This window comes from Stigmatopora argus, chromosome 2 (assembly GCF_051989625.1).
Source record: "Stigmatopora argus isolate UIUO_Sarg chromosome 2, RoL_Sarg_1.0, whole genome shotgun sequence".
NCBI lineage: Eukaryota > Metazoa > Chordata > Actinopteri > Syngnathiformes > Syngnathidae > Stigmatopora > Stigmatopora argus.
Genome location: NC_135388.1, coordinates 13269749 through 13285602, shown reverse-complemented (window position 1 = coordinate 13285602; position 15854 = coordinate 13269749). Strand labels below are relative to the sequence as shown.

Genomic DNA, 15854 nt, shown 5'->3' with positions numbered 1-15854 from the left:
ATTGGACACTCTAAATTGCCCCTAGGTATGAGTGTGAGCATGAATGATTGTTTGTCTCTTTGTGCCCTGCGATTGGCTGGCCACCAACTCAGGGTGTCCCCCGCCTCTGGCGCAAAGTCAGCTGGGATAGGCTCCAGCACCCCCAGCGACCCTAGTGAGGATAAACCGGTTCAGAAAATGAGATGAGATGAGAAATAGCTGCTCTGGCTAAACATTCCATTAAGACACGACTGCTTCAACCTTAACAATACAAATTGAAAATCAGATGAATGCAACACAGACATTTGCATTTTCATAGTGGCCCCAGGTGACATGATTTAGTGGTCTGTAATGTTAGTGGACAAGCAAGGACAACTTTGACGCTGTTTATTGTTGGGGTTGCTAATGTTATGGTTGAAACCAAGAGCAGCATCAAGTAATTCTTATCTCATTTTTTGAACCGCTTTTTCCTCATTAGGGTTGGGGGGGTGCTGGAGCCTATCCCAGCTGACTCCAGGCCAGAGGGGGGGGACACCCTGTATCGGTGGCCAGCCAATCGCACAAGGAGACGGACAACGATGTACACTCACACCCATACATAGGGGCAATTTAGTGTCCAATAAGTCTACCATGTTTTGGGAATGTAGGAGGAAACCGTAGTACCCAGAGTAAACCCACACAGGCCTAAGGAGAACATGCAAACTCCACACAGGTGGACGTGACCTGGATTTGAACACAGGACTCCAGAGCTGTAAGGCCAACGCACTAACCACTCGCGTCACCGGGCCGCCACATCAAGTAGTTGGTAATACTAAAACCCAAAATACGTTGAGTTGTTCTTTGACTCTCTGGCAAGCTTTTCTATGTTACATAAAAGGGAAATACTCATTAAGATGCTATGTTTGCTTAAAATGAGAAAGTATTGCTTCAATGTACGCATAGAACAAACTGCGAGCAAAGACATGAAGTTAACTAATTTTATAAAATTGCTATACATAGACATCATAGCGATGATATGCTAATAAGATATTATATTCGTTATATTCGATAACAGTGCTGCAACTTTGGTATCCAGTTTGTGAATTTTCTCTCTATGTGTAAGTTAGGCAAGACTTTACTTTAACAGGATATGAATGCATGCTCTTTTATTTTGGAGGCTTTAAAATGGGAGTGATGCCAAATGTACCAACTGTTTAAGCCATTGTATTTCAGGTGACGTTTAGGAGGTGCAGGTCATTTAACCCTGAGCTAATGTGGAAAAGTTACCATGGCCAAGATGTTGTTCTTAACTTTCCTTCATTTTTGTAAAGAAAACTCACCTAATGATGAATGTCACTGTAAATGGACAAGGCAATCATTCACCAACATAATTTTCACAGTTATAAATCATTTTGCTCTCTTCTCTTGACACGCATGGAATTGTTTTCACCCCAAATCCACTCACTGGAATTATGTTCACATTGCAGTTGGAGTTAAAGTCAGTCCCAAAGGCAGAGGAGAGTCAGACATCCAGAAGAACAAAATTCGAGGTATCAACAAAGCTACCTTATTAAACACAACAGTACATTTGTTCATTGTACTTGCATCGGTCCCATCGCTATAGCTTCAGTTTTCTTTGTGCAACATGTTTGCTTTATTTAAGAAACACAAATGCACTTTTCTACAGTTTTGAATTTGGAATGGTTCAGACTGATGAATAGAAGCCAGGCAACTGTGGATTGGTGGCTTGAGTCAGGAAAACCTATGTATCCAAATAATGATATATACCAGCAATTTATATAATTTATTAAACATTTCCGTTCAGACAGCGATACAATGGCTGTCCCTAGGAAGTTTTTATTTCTCCCTATTGTTTGCTTTAACGAGTACTGCTGTCCAACTGCAGATATATTCCTTGGTCTGAGCAGAGTAGTACAGACGCTCCCCTACTTACGAACGCAATTGGTTCCGAGCGATTGTTCATAAGTTGAATTTGTTTCTAAGTTGATTCAGTGCTATATTTTGTATTATAATTTATGTTTAAGGCCGATATAAGTATATTGAAGGTTTATATAAGTGCATTTGTATGTTTAAGGCTTGTATAAGTAACACGCATTGGTTTGTACTGAAAAAAAAAAACATTTAATAAAATGGAGAGAATATGTACAGTACTGTAGATAGAGAGAGAGATTTATGTATTAGAAACTGGCCAAAAGAAGCGACCTAATGACGATTGCACAGTTTTCTTATTTTTTTCATCATAAATGATGCGGTAGCACTGTATGGCATCATTCAATTGATTTGCAAACTTTGTGCAACGTTCAATATTTGGGTCCTGCTGCTCGATCTTTCTGTTTATAAATGGTACTGACGGTCGAACGATTCAATGCCCGTGAAACGCTCACCACTCTCACGCGCATCAAGCTTCGTTATTATTGCCACTCGTTTCAAATGAAATGGCTTGCCTCTTCCTTGCAACTCCCTCAATAGAAGCCTTTAGCTTTTTACCAACCATATTCAATATTGGATGCATGAGATATTTAATGATACAAATGAAAAAGGTTCTTTGCACACTGGAGATACATTCACGCACTTCCGCATTGCAACGAAGAAGAAGGTAGATGCTGGGTGAGCTGAGCTCTCACAGCGCCAGGCGTCGGTATTAGCGGCGGAAAGAAGTACTACTCCGAAAAAGGCGCGAAATACAAAATTGGACTTGCGAACATTTTTGGACTTAAAGGCAATTTGCAGACATGTTCGTATGTACCGTTGTTCGTAAGTTGAATGTTCGTAAGTAGTGGAGCGTCTGTATATAGTAAGGCTTTTTTCTTTAAAAAAAATCGACATAGTATAGTAAGGCTAAGAAAGTCGGAGAATAAATCTGACTTCTGATTCTTCTCCTAGTTATTGCTGTGGTCCAGTGGCAAAAATATTGGTTCAGAACTTGAGGTGGGAATCAGGAGTGAGTTCAATTCCACTCTTTGCAATTCACAAATTGTTTATTGAGGTAATGAAAAGGATAAATATAACTTCCAATCACATCATTTCAGAAGTCACTGTGGTCCAGTGGCAAAGACAAACGGTCAGAACTTCTGGTGGACTCAAGTTCAAATCAGGAGTGAGTTTTATTCCACTCTTTGCAATTCTCAAATTGTTTATTGAGGTAATGAAAAGGATAAATATAACTTCCAATCACATCATTTCAGAAGTCACTGTGGTCCAGTGGCAAAGACAATGGGTCAGAACTTCAGGTGGACTCAAGTTCAAATCAGGAATGAGTTCAATTCCACTCTTTGCAATTCTCAAATTGTTTATTTAGGTAATGAAAAGGATAAATATAACTTCCAATCACATCATTTCAGAAGTCACTGTGGTCCAGTGGCAAAGACAATTGGTCAGAACTTCAGGTGGACTCAAGTTCAAATCAGGAATGAGTTCAATTCCACTCTTTGCAATTCTCAAATTGTTTATTTAGGTAATGAAAAGGATAAATATAACTTCCAATCACATCATTTCCGAAGTCACTGTGGTCCAGTGGCAAAGACAATGGGTCAGAACTTCAGCCGGACTCAAGTTCAAATCAGGAATGAGTTCAATTCCACTCTTTGCAATTCTCAAATTGTTTATTTAGGTAATGAAAAGGATAAATATAACTTCCAATCACATCATTTCAGAAGTCACTGTGGTCCAGTGGCAAAGACAATGGGTCAGAACTTCAGGTGGACTCAAGTTCAAATCAGGAATGAGTTCAATTCCACTCTTTGCAATTCTCAAAGTGTTTATTTAGGTAATGAAAAGGATAAATATAACTTCCAATCACATCATTTCAGAAGTCACTGTGGTCCAGTGGCAAAGACAATGGGTCAGAACTTCAGATGGACTCAAGTTCAAATCAGGTATGAGTTCAATTCCACTCTTTGCAATTCTCAAATTGTTTATTTAGGTAATGAAAAGGATAAATATAACTTCCAATCACATCATTTCAGAAGTCACTGTGGTCCAGTGGCAAAGACAATGGGTCAGAACTTCAGGTGGACTCAAGTTCAAATCAGGAATGAGTTCAATTCCACTCTTTGCAATTCTCAAATTGTTTATTTAGGTAATGAAAAGGATAAATATAACTTCCAATCATGTATAGGCGGGCCGCCTCGTGGTGTAGTGGGTAAGTCACCTGCCTGCGACGTGGGTGTCGAGGGTTCACGTCCCGGTGTCGCCAGTCAACGACTGTATGGTGTCGGCAGTCGGCCGAAGGCCGACTGTCGAACACCACCAGGGACCCCCCCTCCCAACTGTCTTCCGGTCAGCCGAAGGCTGACCGGAAATATTGTTTTGCTGAAAAAAATGACTAAGTCTTTATTTGAATGAAAAAAGGATTACCCATTTACTGAACTACTAGTGTAGTGATTAGTCAAACGAGAGCGGGATTCGAACCCCATCTCCCACATGGCAGTCAAATCCACTAACTTGAGGTCTGTCTGACCCATTGTCTTTGCCACTGGACCACAGTGACTTCTGAAATGAGATGATTGGAAGTTATATTTATCATTTTCATCACCTCAATAAACAATTTGAGATTTGCAAAGAGTAGACTTGAACTCACTCCAGATTTGAACTTGTGTCCAACTTCAATTTCAACCCATTGTTCTTGCCACTGGACCACAGTGTCTTCTGAAATGATGTGATTGGAAGTTATATTTATCCTTTTAATTACCTCAATAAACAATTTGAGAATTGCAAAGAGTGGAATCGAACTCACTTCTGATTTGAACTTGAGTCCACCTGAAGTTCTGACCCATTGTCTTTGCCACTGCACCACTGTAAAGTTGGAAGTTGTATTTATCCTTTTCATTACCTCAATAAGCAATTTGAGAATTGCAACGAGTGGCATTGAACTCACTCCTGTCTCCCGCCTCATGTTCTGACCCAATGATTTTGCCAGTGGACCACAGCAACAACTAGAAGGTGAAGAATCAGAAGTCAGATTTATTCACCGACTCTCTTAGCCTTACTTGCTGTCATTTTTTAAAGAAAAAAAGCCTTACTATGTAAAGAAGCCTTACTATACAATATCGTTTTTTAAGAAAAAAAGGCTTCCTCTACTATGTCGTTTTTCAAGAAAAAAAGCCATGCTATACTATGTCGTTTTTTAGGGAAAAAAAGCCTTACTATACGATGTCGTTTTTTAAAGGAAAAAAGCCATACTATACTATGTCGTTTTTTAGGGGGGAAAGCCATACTATACTATGTCGTTTTTTAGGGGAAAAGCCTTCCTCGACTATGTCGTTTTTCAAGAAAAAAAAGCCATGCTATACTATGTCGTTTTTTAGGGGGGGAAAGCCATACTATACTATGTCGTTTTTTAAGAAAAAAAAAGCCTTACTATACTATGTCGTTTTTTAAGAAAAAAGCCTTACTATACATGGTCTTTTTTAAACAAAAAAGCCTTACTATACATGGTCATTTTTTAAGAAAAAAGCCTTACTATACATGGTCTTTTTTTGTAAATAAAAAGCCTTACTATACTATGTCGTTTTTAAAGAAAATAAGCCTTACTATACTATGTCGTCTTTAAAGAAAAAAACCTATACTATGTTGTTTTTTAAGAAAAAAGCCTTACTATACTATGTCGTTTTTTTACGAAAAAAAGCCTTACAATACTATGTCGTTTTTTTTTTTAAGAAAAAAGCCTCACAATACTATGTCATTTTTTAAGAAAAAAAGCCTTACTATACTATGTCGTCTTTTAAGAAAAACGCTTTACTGTACATGGTCGTTTTTTTTTAATAAAAAAGCCTTACTATACATGGTCATTTTTTAATAAAAACCCTTAATATACATGGTCATTTTTAAAGAAAAAAGCCTGACTATATATACATAGTATTTATTTTTTTAAACAAATAAAAGCTTTACTTTACATAGACCACTTTAAGTCGTTTTTAAAGACAAAAAAGCCTTTGTCGTTTTTAAAGACAAAAAAGCCTTACTATACTGTGTCGTTTTTAAAGAAAATAAGCCTTACTATACTATGTCGTCTTTAAAGAAAAAAGCCTATACTATGTTGTTTTTTAAGAAAAAAGCCTTACTATACTATGTCGTTTTTTACGAAAAAAAGCCTTACTATACTATGTCGTTTTTTTTTAAGAAAATAAGCCTTACTATACAATATCGTTTAAGAAAGAAAGGCTTCCTCTACTATGTCGTTTTTCAAGAAAAAAAAGCCATGCTATACTATGTCGTTTTTTAAAGGAAAAAAGCCATACTATACTATGTCGTTTTTTAAAGGAAAAAAGCCATACTATACTATGTCATTTTTTTAGGGGGAAAAGCCATACTATACTATGTCGTTTTTTAGGGAAAAAGCCTTCCTCTTCTATGTCGTTTTTCAAGAAAAAAAAGCCATGCTATACTATGTCGTTTTTTTAGGGGAAAAAAGCCATACTATACTATGTCGTTTTTTTAGGAAAAAAAGCCTTACTATACTATGTCGTTTTTTAAGAAAAAAAGCCTTACTATACATGGTCTTTTTTAAACAAAAAAGCCTTACTATACATGGTCATTTTTTAAGAAAAAAGCCTTACTATACATGGTCTTTTTTGTAAATAAAAAGCCTTACTATACTATGTCGTTTTTAAAGACAAAAAAGCCTTACTATACTGTGTCGTTTTTAAAGAAAATAAGCCTTACTATACTATGTCGTCTTTAAAGAAAAAAGCCTATACCATGTTGTTTTTTAAGAAAAAAGCCTTACTATACTATGTCGTTTTTTACGAAAAAAAGCCTTACAATACTATGTCGTTTTTTTTTTAAGAAAAAAGCCTTACAATACTACGTCATTTTTTAAGAAAAAAAGCCTTACTATACTATGTCGTCTTTTAAGAAAAACGCTTTACTGTACATGGTCGTTTTTTTTAAATAAAAAAGCCTTACTATACATGGTCATTTTTTAATAAAAACCCTTAATATACATGGAAATTTTTAAAGAAAAAAGCCTGACTATATATACATAGTATTTATTTTTTAAACAAATAAAAGCTTTACTTTACATAGACCACTTTAAGTCGTTTTTAAAGACAAAAAAGCCTTTATGTCGTTTTTAAAGACAAAAAAGCCTTACTATACTGTGTCGTTTTTAAAGAAAATAAGCCTTACTATACTATGTCGTCTTTAAAGAAAAAAGCCTATACTATGTTGTTTTTTTTAAGAAAAAAGCGTTACTATACTATGTCGTTTTTTACGAAAAAAAGCCTTACAATACTATGTCGTTTTTTTTTTAAGAAAATAAGCCTTACTATACAATATCGTTTAAGAAAGAAAGGCTTCCTCTACTATGTCGTTTTTCAAGAAAAAAAAGCCATGCTATACTATGTCGTTTTTTAGGGAAAAAAGCCTTACTATACTATGTCGTTTTTTAAAGGAAAAAAGCCATACTATACTATGTCATTTTTTAAAGGAAAAAAGCCATACTATACTATGTCATTTTTTAGGGGGAAAAGCCATACTATACTATGTCGTTTTTTAGGGGAAAAGCCTTCCTCTTCTATGTCGTTTTTCAAGAAAAAAAGCCATGCTATACTATGTCGTTTTTTTAGGGGAAAAAAGCCATACTATACTATGTCGTTTTTTTAGGAAAAAAAGCCTTACTATACTATGTCGTTTTTTAAGAAAAAAGCCTGACTATACATGGTCTTTTTTAAACAAAAAAGCCTTACTATACATGGTCATTTTTTAAGAAAAAAGCCTTACTATACATGGTCTTTTTTTGTAAATAAAAAGCCTTACTATACTATGTCGTTTTTAAAGAAAATAAGCCTTACTATACTATGTCGTCTTTAAAGAAAAAAACCTATACTATGTTGTTTTTTAAGAAAAAAGCCTTACTATACTATGTCGTTTTTTTACGAAAAAAAGCCTTACAATACTGTCGTTTTTTTTTTAAGAAAAAAGCCTTACAATACTACGTCATTTTTTAAGAAAAAAAGCCTTACTATACTATGTCGTCTTTTAAGAAAAACGCTTTACTGTACATGGTCGTTTTTTTTAAATAAAAAAGCCTTACTATACATGGTCATTTTTTAATAAAAACCCTTAATATACATGGTCATTTTTAAAGAAAAAAGCCTGACTATATATACATAGTATTTATTTTTTAAACAAATAAAAGCTTTACTTTACATAGACCACTTTAAGTCGTTTTTAAAGACAAAAAAGCCTTTGTCGTTTTTAAAGACAAAAAAGCCTTACTATACTGTGTCGTTTTTAAAGAAAATAAGCCTTACTATACTATGTCGTCTTTAAAGAAAAAAGCCTATACTATGTTGTTTTTTAAGAAAAAAGCCTTACTATACTATGTCGTTTTTTACGAAAAAAAGCCTTACAATACTATGTCGTTTTTTTTTAAGAAAATAAGCCTTACTATACAATATCGTTTAAGAAAGAAAGGCTTCCTCTACTATGTCGTTTTTCAAGAAAAAAAAGCCATGCTATACTATGTCGTTTTTTAGGGAAAAAAGCCATACTATACTATGTCATTTTTTAGGGGGAAAAGCCATACTATACTATGTCGTTTTTTAGGGAAAAAGCCTTCCTCTTCTATGTCGTTTTTCAAGAAAAAAAGCCATGCTATACTATGTCGTTTTTTGGGGGGGAAAAAGCCATACTATACCATGTCGTTTTTTTAGGAAAAAAAGCCTTACTATACTATGTCGTTTTTTAAGAAAAAAAGCCTTACTATACTATGTCGTTTTTTAAGAAAAAAAACCTTACTATACATGGTCATTTTTTAAGAAAAAAGCCTTACTATACATGGTCTTTTTTGTAAATAAAAAGCCTTACTATACTATGTCGTTTTTAAAGACAAAAAAGCCTTACTATACTGTGTCGTTTTTAAAGAAAATAAGCCTTACTATACTATGTCGTCTTTAAAGAAAAAAGCCTATACTATGTTGTTTTTTAAGAAAAAAGCCTTACTATTCTATGTCGTTTTTTACGAAAAAAAGCCTTACAATACTATGTCGTTTTTTTTTTTAAGAAAAAAGCCTTACAATACTATGTCATTTTTTAAGAAAAAAAGCCTTACTATACTATGTCGTCTTTTAAGAAAAACGCTTTACTGTACATGGTCGTTTTTTTTAACTAAAAAAGCCTTACTATACATGGTCATTTTTAATAAAAACCCTTAATATACATGGTCATTTTTAAAGAAAAAAGCCTGACTATATATACATAGTATTTATTTTTTAAACAAATAAAAGCTTTACTTTACATAGACCACTTTAAGTCGTTTTTAAAGACAAAAAAGCCTTTATATCGTTTTTAAAGACAAAAAAAGCCTTACTATACTGTGTCGTTTTTAAAGAAAATAAGCCTTACTATACTATGTCGTCTTTAAAGAAAAAAGCCTATACTATGTTGTTTTTTAAGAAAAAAGCGTTACTATACTATGTCGTTTTTTACGAAAAAAAGCCTTACAATACTATGTCGTTTTTTTTAAAGAAAATAAGCCTTACTATACAATATCGTTTAAGAAAGAAAGGCTTCCTCTACTATGTCGTTTTTCAAGAAAAAAAAAGCCATGCTATACTATGTCGTTTTTTAGGGAAAAAAGCCTTACTATACTATGTCGTTTTTTAAAGGAAAAAAGCCTTACTATACTATGTCGTCTTTAAAGAAAAAAGCCTATACTATGTTGTTTTTTAAGAAAAAAGCCATACTATACTATGTCATTTTTTAGGGGGAAAAGCCATACTATACTATGTCGTTTTTTAGGGAAAAAGCCTTCCTCTTCTATGTCGTTTTTCAAGAAAAAAAGCCATGCTATACTATGTCGTTTTTTTAGGGGAAAAAAGCCATACTATACTATGTCGTTTTTTTAGGGAAAAAAAGCCTTACTATACTATGTCGTTTTTTAACAAAAAAAGCCTTACTATACATGGTCTTTTTTAAACAAAAAAGCCTTACTATACATGGTCATTTTTTTAAGAAAAAAGCCTTACTATACATGGTCTTTTTTGTAAATAAAAAGCCTTACTATACTATGTCGTTTTTAAAGACAAAAAAGCCTTACTATACTGTGTCGTTTTTAAAGAAAATAAGCCTTACTATACTATGTCGTCTTTAAAGAAAAAAGCCTATACTATGTTGTTTTTGAAGAAAAAAGCCTTACTATACTATGTCGTTTTTTAAGAAAAAAAGCCATACTATACTATGTCGTTTTTTAAAGGAAAAAAGCCATACTATACTATGTCGTTTTTTAGGGGGAAAAGCCATACTATACTATGTCGTTTTTTAGGGAAAAAGCCTTCCTCTACTATGTCGTTTTTCAAGAAAAAAAGCCATGCTATGCTATGTCGTTTTTTTAGGGGAAAAAAGCCATACTATACTATGTCGTTTTTTTAGGAAAAAAAGCCTTACTATACTATGTCGTTTTTTAAGAAAAAAAGCCTTACTATACATGGTCTTTTTTAAACAAAAAAAGCCTTACTATACATGGTCATTTTTTAAGAAAAAAGCCTTACTATACATGGTCTTTTTTGTAAATAAAAAGCCTTACTATACTATGTCGTTTTTAAAGACAAAAAAGCCTTACTATACTGTGTCGTTTTTAAAGAAAATAAGCCTTACTATACTATGTCGTCTTTAAAGAAAAAAGCCTATACTATGTTGTTTTTTAAGAAAAAAGCCTTACTATACTATGTCGTTTTTTACGAAAAAAAGCCTTACAATACTATGTCGGTTTTTTTTTTTAAGAAAAAAGCCTTACAATACTATGTCATTTTTTAAGAAAAAAAGCCTTACTATACTATGTCGTCTTTTAAGAAAAACGCTTTACTGTACATGGTCGTTTTTTTTAAATAAAAAAGCCTTACTATACATGGTCATTTTTTAATAAAAACCCTTAATATACATGGTCATTTTTAAAGAAAAAAGCCTGACTATATATACATAGTATTTATTTTTTAAACAAATAAAAGCTTTACTTTACATAGACCACTTTAAGTCGTTTTTAAAGACAAAAAAGCCTTTGTCGTTTTTAAAGACAAAAAAGCCTTACTATACTGTGTCGTTTTTAAAGAAAATAAGCCTTACTATACTATGTCGTCTTTAAAGAAAAAAGCCTATACTATGTTGTTTTTTAAGAAAAAAGCCTTACTATACTATGTCGTTTTTTACGAAAAAAAGCCTTACAATACTATGTCGTTTTTTTTTAAGAAAATAAGCCTTACTATACAATATCGTTTAAGAAAGAAAGGCTTCCTCTACTATGTCGTTTTTCAAGAAAAAAAAGCCATGCTATACTATGTCGTTTTTTAGGGAAAAAAGCCATACTATACTATGTCATTTTTTAGGGGGAAAAGCCATACTATACTATGTCGTTTTTTAGGGAAAAAGCCTTCCTCTTCTATGTCGTTTTTCAAGAAAAAAAGCCATGCTATACTATGTCGTTTTTTGGGGGGAAAAAAGCCATACTATACCATGTCGTTTTTTTAGGAAAAAAAGCCTTACTATACTATGTCGTTTTTTAAGAAAAAAAGCCTTACTATACTATGTCGTTTTTTAAGAAAAAAAACCTTACTATACATGGTCATTTTTTAAGAAAAAAGCCTTACTATACATGGTCTTTTTTGTAAATAAAAAGCCTTACTATACTATGTCGTTTTTAAAGACAAAAAAGCCTTACTATACTGTGTCGTTTTTAAAGAAAATAAGCCTTACTATACTATGTCGTCTTTAAAGAAAAAAGCCTATACTATGTTGTTTTTTAAGAAAAAAGCCTTACTATACTATGTCGTTTTTTACGAAAAAAAGCCTTACAATACTATGTCGTTTTTTTTTTTAAGAAAAAAGCCTTACAATACTATGTCATTTTTTAAGAAAAAAAGCCTTACTATACTATGTCGTCTTTTAAGAAAAACGCTTTACTGTACATGGTCGTTTTTTTTAAATAAAAAAGCCTTACTATACATGGTCATTTTTAATAAAAACCCTTAATATACATGGTCATTTTTAAAGAAAAAAGCCTGACTATATATACATAGTATTTATTTTTTAAACAAATAAAAGCTTTACTTTACATAGACCACTTTAAGTCGTTTTTAAAGACAAAAAAGCCTTTATATCGTTTTTAAAGACAAAAAAAGCCTGACTATACTGTGTCGTTTTTAAAGAAAATAAGCCTTACTATACTATGTCGTCTTTAAAGAAAAAAGCCTATACTATGTTGTTTTTTAAGAAAAAAGCGTTACTATACTATGTCGTTTTTTACGAAAAAAAGCCTTACAATACTATGTCGTTTTTTTTAAAGAAAATAAGCCTTACTATACAATATCGTTTAAGAAAGAAAGGCTTCCTCTACTATGTCGTTTTTCAAGAAAAAAAAGCCATGCTATACTATGTCGTTTTTTAGGGAAAAAAGCCTTACTATACTATGTCGTTTTTTAAAGGAAAAAAGCCTTACTATACTATGTCGTCTTTAAAGAAAAAAGCCTATACTATGTTGTTTTTTAAGAAAAAAGCCATACTATACTATGTCATTTTTTAGGGGGAAAAGCCATACTATACTATGTCGTTTTTTAGGGAAAAAGCCTTCCTCTTCTATGTCGTTTTTCAAGAAAAAAAGCCATGCTATACTATGTCGTTTTTTTAGGGGAAAAAAGCCATACTATACTATGTCGTTTTTTTAGGAAAAAAAAGCCTTACTATACTATGTCGTTTTTTAACAAAAAAAGCCTTACTATACATGGTCTTTTTTAAACAAAAAAGCCTTACTATACATGGTCATTTTTTTAAGAAAAAAGCCTTACTATACATGGTCTTTTTTGTAAATAAAAAGCCTTACTATACTATGTCGTTTTTAAAGACAAAAAAGCCTTACTATACTGTGTCGTTTTTAAAGAAAATAAGCCTTACTATACTATGTCGTCTTTAAAGAAAAAAGCCTATACTATGTTGTTTTTGAAGAAAAAAGCCTTACTATACTATGTCGTTTTTTAAGAAAAAAAGCCATACTATACTATGTCGTTTTTTAAAGGAAAAAAGCCATACTATACTATGTCGTTTTTTAGGGGGAAAAGCCATACTATACTATGTCGTTTTTTAGGGAAAAAGCCTTCCTCTACTATGTCGTTTTTCAAGAAAAAAAGCCATGCTATGCTATGTCGTTTTTTTAGGGGAAAAAAGCCATACTATACTATGTCGTTTTTTTAGGAAAAAAAGCCTTACTATACTATGTCGTTTTTTAAGAAAAAAAGCCTTACTATACATGGTCTTTTTTAAACAAAAAAAGCCTTACTATACATGGTCATTTTTTAAGAAAAAAGCCTTACTATACATGGTCTTTTTTGTAAATAAAAAGCCTTACTATACTATGTCGTTTTTAAAGACAAAAAAGCCTTACTATACTGTGTCGTTTTTAAAGAAAATAAGCCTTACTATACTATGTCGTCTTTAAAGAAAAAAGCCTATACTATGTTGTTTTTTAAGAAAAAAGCCTTACTATACTATGTCGTTTTTTACGAAAAAAAGCCTTACAATACTATGTCGTTTTTTTTTTTTAAGAAAAAAGCCTTACAATACTATGTCGTTTTTTAAGAAAAAAAGCCTTACTATACTATGTCGTCTTTTAAGAAAAACGCTTTACTGTACATGGTCGTTTTTTTTAAATAAAAAAGCCTTACTATACATGGTCATTTTTTAATAAAAACCCTTAATATACATGGTCATTTTTAAAGAAAAAAGCCTGACTATATATACACATAGTATTTATTTTTTAAACAAATAAAAGCTTTACTTTACATAGACCACTTTAAGTCGTTTTTAAAGACAAAAAAGCCTTTATGTCGTTTTTAAAGACAAAAAAGCCTTACTATACTGTGTCGTTTTTAAAGAAAATAAGCCTTACTATACTATGTCGTCTTTAAAGAAAAAAGCCTATACTATGTTGTTTTTTAAGAAAAAAGCCTTACTATACTATGTCGTTTTTTACGAAAAAAAGCCTTACAATACTATGTCGTTTTTTTTTTAAGAAAATAAGCCTTACTATACAATATCGTTTAAGAAAGAAAGGCTTCCTCTACTATGTCGTTTTTCAAGAAAAAAAAGCCATGCTATACTATGTCGTTTTTTAAAGGAAAAAAGCCATACTATACTATGTCGTTTTTTAAAGGAAAAAAAGCCATACTATACTATGTCATTTTTTAGGGGGAAAAGCCATACTATACTATGTCGTTTTTTAGGGAAAAAGCCTTCCTCTTCTATGTCGTTTTTCAAGAAAAAAAAGCCATGCTATACTATGTCGTTTTTTTAGGGGAAAAAAGCCATACTATACTATGTCGTTTTTTTAGGAAAAAAAGCCTTACTATACTATGTCGTTTTTTAAGAAAAAAAGCCTTACTATACATGGTCTTTTTTAAACAAAAAAGCCTTACTATACATGGTCATTTTTTAAGAAAAAAGCCTTACTATACATGGTCTTTTTTGTAAATAAAAAGCCTTACTATACTATGTCGTTTTTAAAGACAAAAAAGCCTTACTATACTGTGTCGTTTTTAAAGAAAATAAGCCTTACTACACTATGTCGTCTTTAAAGAAAAAAGCCTATACTATGTTGTTTTTTAAGAAAAAAGCCTTACTATACTATGTCGTTTTTTACGAAAAAAAGCCTTACAATACTATGTCGTTTTTTTTTAAAGAAAAAAGCCTTACAATACTATGTCATTTTTTAAGAAAAAAAGCCTTACTATACTATGTCGTCTTTTAAGAAAAACGCTTTACTGTACATGGTCGTTTTTTTTAAATAAAAAAGCCTTACTATACATGGTCATTTTTTAATAAAAACCCTTAATATACATGGTCATTTTTAAAGAAAAAAGCCTGACTATATATACATAGTATTTATTTTTTAAACAAATAAAAGCTTTACTTTACATAGACCACTTTAAGTCGTTTTTAAAGACAAAAAAGCCTTACTATACTGTGTCGTTTTTAAAGAAAATAAGCCTTACTATACTATGTCGTCTTTAAAGAAAAAAGCCTATACTATGTTGTTTTTTAAGAAAAAAGCGTTACTATACTATGTCGTTTTTTACGAAAAAAAGCCTTACAATACTATGTCGTTTTTTTTTAAGAAAATAAGCCTTACTATACAATATCGTTTAAGAAAGAAAGGCTTCCTCTACTATGTCGTTTTTCAAGAAAAAAAAGCCATGCTATACTATGTCGTTTTTTAGGGAAAAAAGCCTTACTATACTATGTCGTTTTTTAAAGGAAAAAAGCCATACTATACTATGTCATTTTTTAAAGGAAAAAAGCCATACTATACTATGTCATTTTTTAGGGGGGAAAGCCATACTATACTATGTCGTTTTTTAGGGAAAAAGCCTTCCTCTTCTATGTCGTTTTTCAAGAAAAAAAGCCATGCTATACTATGTCGTTTTTTTGGGGGAAAAAAGCCATACTACACCATGTCGTTTTTTTAGGAAAAAAAGCCTTACTATACTATGTCGTTTTTTAAGAAAAAAAGCCTTACTATACTATGTCGTTTTTTAAGAAAAAAAACCTTACTATACATGGTCATTTTTTAAGAAAAAAGCCTTACTATACATGGTCTTTTTTGTAAATAAAAAGCCTTACTATACTATGTCGTTTTTAAAGACAAAAAAGCCTTACTATACTGTGTCGTTTTTAAAGAAAATAAGCCTTACTATACTATGTCGTCTTTAAAGAAAAAAGCCTATACTATGTTGTTTTTTAAGAAAAAAGCCTTACTATACTATGTCGTTTTTTACGAAAAAAAGCCTTACAATACTATGTCGTTTTTTTTTTAAGAAAAAAGCCTTACAATACTATGTCATTTTTTAAGAAAAAAAGCCTTACTATACTATGTCGTCTTTTAAGAAAAA

General features: G+C 31.8%; 2 protein-coding genes across 5 annotated transcripts in view; one reads left to right on the top strand and one right to left on the bottom strand.

Annotated features, from left to right (window-relative positions):
• LOC144070630 (CUB and sushi domain-containing protein 1-like) overlaps nt 1-15854 on the top strand; it is a 332478-nt gene that overhangs the window by 297541 nt on the left and 19083 nt on the right. For all 4 annotated transcript variants that reach the window (XM_077594993.1, XM_077594992.1, XM_077594994.1 and 1 more), the window contains one exon: nt 1446-1508. In XM_077594993.1, the coding sequence (XP_077451119.1) occupies nt 1446-1508 (63 nt within the window). The remainder of the gene's footprint in view (nt 1-1445; nt 1509-15854) is intronic.
• The window catches only part of LOC144070640 (uncharacterized), a 30544-nt gene continuing 18661 nt past the window's right edge, over nt 3972-15854 (bottom strand). Inside the window, exons 2-5 of the mRNA XM_077595014.1 lie at nt 4856-4913; nt 4715-4773; nt 4559-4626; nt 3972-4470 (exon numbers count right to left, since the gene is read on the bottom strand). Coding sequence (XP_077451140.1) covers nt 4332-4470; nt 4559-4626; nt 4715-4773; nt 4856-4913 — 324 coding nt within the window. The 3' untranslated portion in view covers nt 3972-4331. The remainder of the gene's footprint in view (nt 4471-4558; nt 4627-4714; nt 4774-4855; nt 4914-15854) is intronic.